Consider the following 3,449-nt stretch of genomic DNA (forward strand, 5'->3'; position numbering starts at 1 on the left):
GTTATCGATGAATTTATTTAAGAAACTTATTGCATTATTCCATATAAAATTTGTGTAAAGACATTGCGTTCTGGTTTGAATGCGTTATTAAGGCATCAACTAAGAAATTTAACAGCGCAGTAATAATTAATAAATGCATATTATTTTGGATATGCCATCATACCCTCTTTTATATACTACACAGTTGGTGTTTGTCACGTAATAACTTTATTCAATGAAGTATGCTTTTTGTAAGAAGGAATGACTAATCACATTCATCAATTCGAAATGATGCTGTTATACGTGTGTGTGTTTTTCACTGCAATTAATGCTGAAAGTGTGGCGATGAAAGCTTCATAAATGTAAGTTATACTGATTTTAATATTTTGTCCGTAGGTAATTAGTTTCCATGTAAAGTATAGAGATAGGATTTTGGGTAGGAAAATATTTTTTACAAACACGTGCTATCAAGCAATCCCTTTAATACAAAACAGCATCACGTGTCAACAACAGCAACAACAATCAATAATAACATACATCATAAGTAACTGAACGATCGTTTAAGAAATCAATAACCACTACAGCAGAAAAATAGGAGTTACATGTTTTTATAAGCAACGTCTAGTCCGTAAGTAAATGTTCAATTACTAATGATAAACACACAGTCATTTAATATGTAATATCACAGTTTTCGGATCTAGCACTTAACGCCAACTTGGTTGAGTCATGTATCCTCTTAGCGAACCTTTCAGGTCCGGCTTTATTTCTGCAAGGCGTTCGCTACCTGAAAGTAAAGGAAGCCATTGGATTTGATAAAATATATCATTTGCGCATTGTTTGAAAATTGATAAACATAAGCTTTAATGACCAGGTAGGATGTAACGCCGCTTGCTACACCTAACACAACTCTAAGAAAAATAATGCCAATACCAATTACGTTAAAACTTTAACTGTTTTCTAACCATATGAAATTGCTTGTTCCAGGGCTATTCAAATCCTTAATAAATGAAAAATACAAAGCATGGTTATAATCAAATTCATTTCAACATTTTAACTCAGGTATAATACAAGTAAAACTCTATTAATTCGGTTATGTAACACCGAGTGTCACGGTAATTTGTGATGTACCTCTTTGAAGACTGTCTGCCGCACTGGCTCTAACATTTGGGGCAACAGCCTTGCGGTCCCTGTCATACCGGAAACTCTGGTCAAGGGTCGCCTGATCGTGTTTTCCCCGCATCAGATGGGGTATGTTAGCCCGCATGACATCGGCGGTGATGTTCGGTCTGAGTATGTAAAACAATTATGCCATTTAAACTAATGCCATAAGTTGTATGTGTGGACAAAATATAGCATCATTTGAAACAATCCATCCCAAAACGTGTGTAATACGAGCGGAATAATTATTTTTACTACACATAACACTTTGTTATGCAATTCATGAGCGTTTTGTTTACTAGTTTTGCATTTGAAGTGTTTCTGTATGTGACATTTGCTTGATATATGTATGTGTAAAGATTTACTGTATTGAAACTTATTACAATACCGAATTTCCGTATCTCAAATCAAACTATATATACACACGCTAATGTAATTTGTCTATTTCGTTTGGATCCGTTGTGGTGTTATGGGTGAAATATACCAATGCAAAATTTGAATTTTGCGAAGCGAGCGATGTATATTGTGGCATTATTAATACTCATTGTTTCATATGAGTGTTTTGCTACAAAGTGATCCGATTTGTTAATTTCATTTACACTATGAAAAGTTGTAAGTAAGAGTTTACAAGTAATAAATAGGGCCCATAGTAAATTTATTATTAACAACTTGTATGTGATTGCTATCACTGTATCTTTATTAATCTTACGTTGGCCTTGAATAAAAGGCGTGCTGGGTGCGCCCTCTTTCAAGGATTTCATACAGTTGGGCGATGAACCTGTCCGTCTTATTTAGCGTCTGCCCGTGGCGGACTGAACACCACTTGATTGTCTTTTGCTTTAGTTCGTCACCCAGTTGATTGCGCACTTCGGCTGGGCAGGTTTTTAGCTGGGATTCGAACAACAAGAGCTGCGTTTCGACGATGCTTTCAATCTTAAATAACAAAAAAAGAGTTGTGACACCCGTTGGCTAAGCGTTTGTTGACATAAAAGCATCAAATCAATGTCGCAAATGGAGAAATGTTGTTGTATTGAATTTATCTCAAAAGTGTACCTCTGTAGTTGAGCTTAAAATTTACCGTCCTTAACTAAAACAATGACACGAGCAAAAGTATGACATTTAAGCTGTTCGGCATTACTATGGGAATGACCATACGTCGTCTTTGCCTTTCCGCGACTGGTCAGGAATATGGATGTCCGATCTCGCAAGTTGCTTGCCGGGGGATTCGCGCTTCTCATACTCTTCTAGTATGCTTATGACGTTGCCGTAGACGCCAAACAACATCTGTTTGCTGGCTACATTAAGCAAGATTTTGGAACTTAGCATATTTAGTTCAGTAAGAAGATCCAATTAACACATTATTTTAACAGGGATAATTATACACACAAGTATACAGCTAACAGATTGTTTTCAGTACCCGATACAAAATATAAGGATGATTATACAAACACAACCTACGAAACCATGCATATTTAATTATCACTAATTAAATATTTATAATTCTAAAATAATGTTTATAAATAAATTAGCACTTGTAGAGCCAGTGTAATTGCATTTTTGCATAATTTCGCCATATATTATTTTGAATATTCAATGATATTAGATGAAGAATAAAAAACAGACCCTCGATTGATCGTTGATCCTGGCGTTGAATTTGGTGCCGGGAATCTCCCCCTCCTTGCCCGTACGATGAGGGATCGTAGCCGCCCCCCATGGCACTTTTGACACCGTTCGACTCATTGCCGTGGTACCTTTAATGAGTGTTTGTTCAATTGTGCACGTATCTTTAAACTCAGTTCACAGTAAACAATACACAGTAAAAAATAAAACAATACGTCGGATAAAGTTGTATTCTTTTAATGAACAGAATAATGATATTTTTAGAGTCTATCAAATCTTTTGTGTAATTTAACACAATGATGGTGCACGTATAATACTATATAGTGGGATTTCGGATGTATCGTTAAATTTAATTGTATTCTTTAACTAAAATGTATTTCAGATATGGCGTTCATAACTGACATTGCGTCTGTTTATTGACCGTATATCAGCAGTTAGGCTTAAATACGATACAATATTACAACGTTTGGGAAAAAATAATCAGACCGAATTAATTATGTTAATAATGTATGATAAAAAACACAACTTACGTTTGCCAAATGCGTTTACTATCCTTATTAGCCATGTTCGATTATATTTTCATTACTACCGAATCATCTATGACCCTGTAAGAGGAACGTCCTGGATTCTATGAGAATTAATCGGAAGCGATCAATATTTGTATTCTTAGGCTTTCTGAAATTTGTAAACTA

The 3,449-nt window shown here is 35.1% G+C and overlaps 1 protein-coding gene across 1 annotated transcript; it reads right to left on the bottom strand.

The window, feature by feature from the left end:
* Positions 1-444: 444 nt before the first annotated feature.
* On the bottom strand, positions 445-3,392 carry LOC127842224 (uncharacterized). The gene is made up of 6 exons (XM_052371640.1): positions 3,288-3,392; positions 2,761-2,888; positions 2,293-2,432; positions 1,847-2,070; positions 1,108-1,265; positions 445-763 (listed from the first exon to the last, which is right to left on the bottom strand). The coding sequence occupies exons 1-6, from the start codon at positions 3,320-3,322 to the stop codon at positions 684-686; spliced, it is 765 nt and encodes a 254-aa protein (XP_052227600.1). The 5' UTR covers positions 3,323-3,392; the 3' UTR covers positions 445-683.
* Positions 3,393-3,449: the final 57 nt, after the last annotated feature.

Source organism: Dreissena polymorpha, chromosome 8, assembly GCF_020536995.1.
Source record: "Dreissena polymorpha isolate Duluth1 chromosome 8, UMN_Dpol_1.0, whole genome shotgun sequence".
Taxonomy (NCBI): Eukaryota; Metazoa; Mollusca; class Bivalvia; order Myida; family Dreissenidae; genus Dreissena; species Dreissena polymorpha.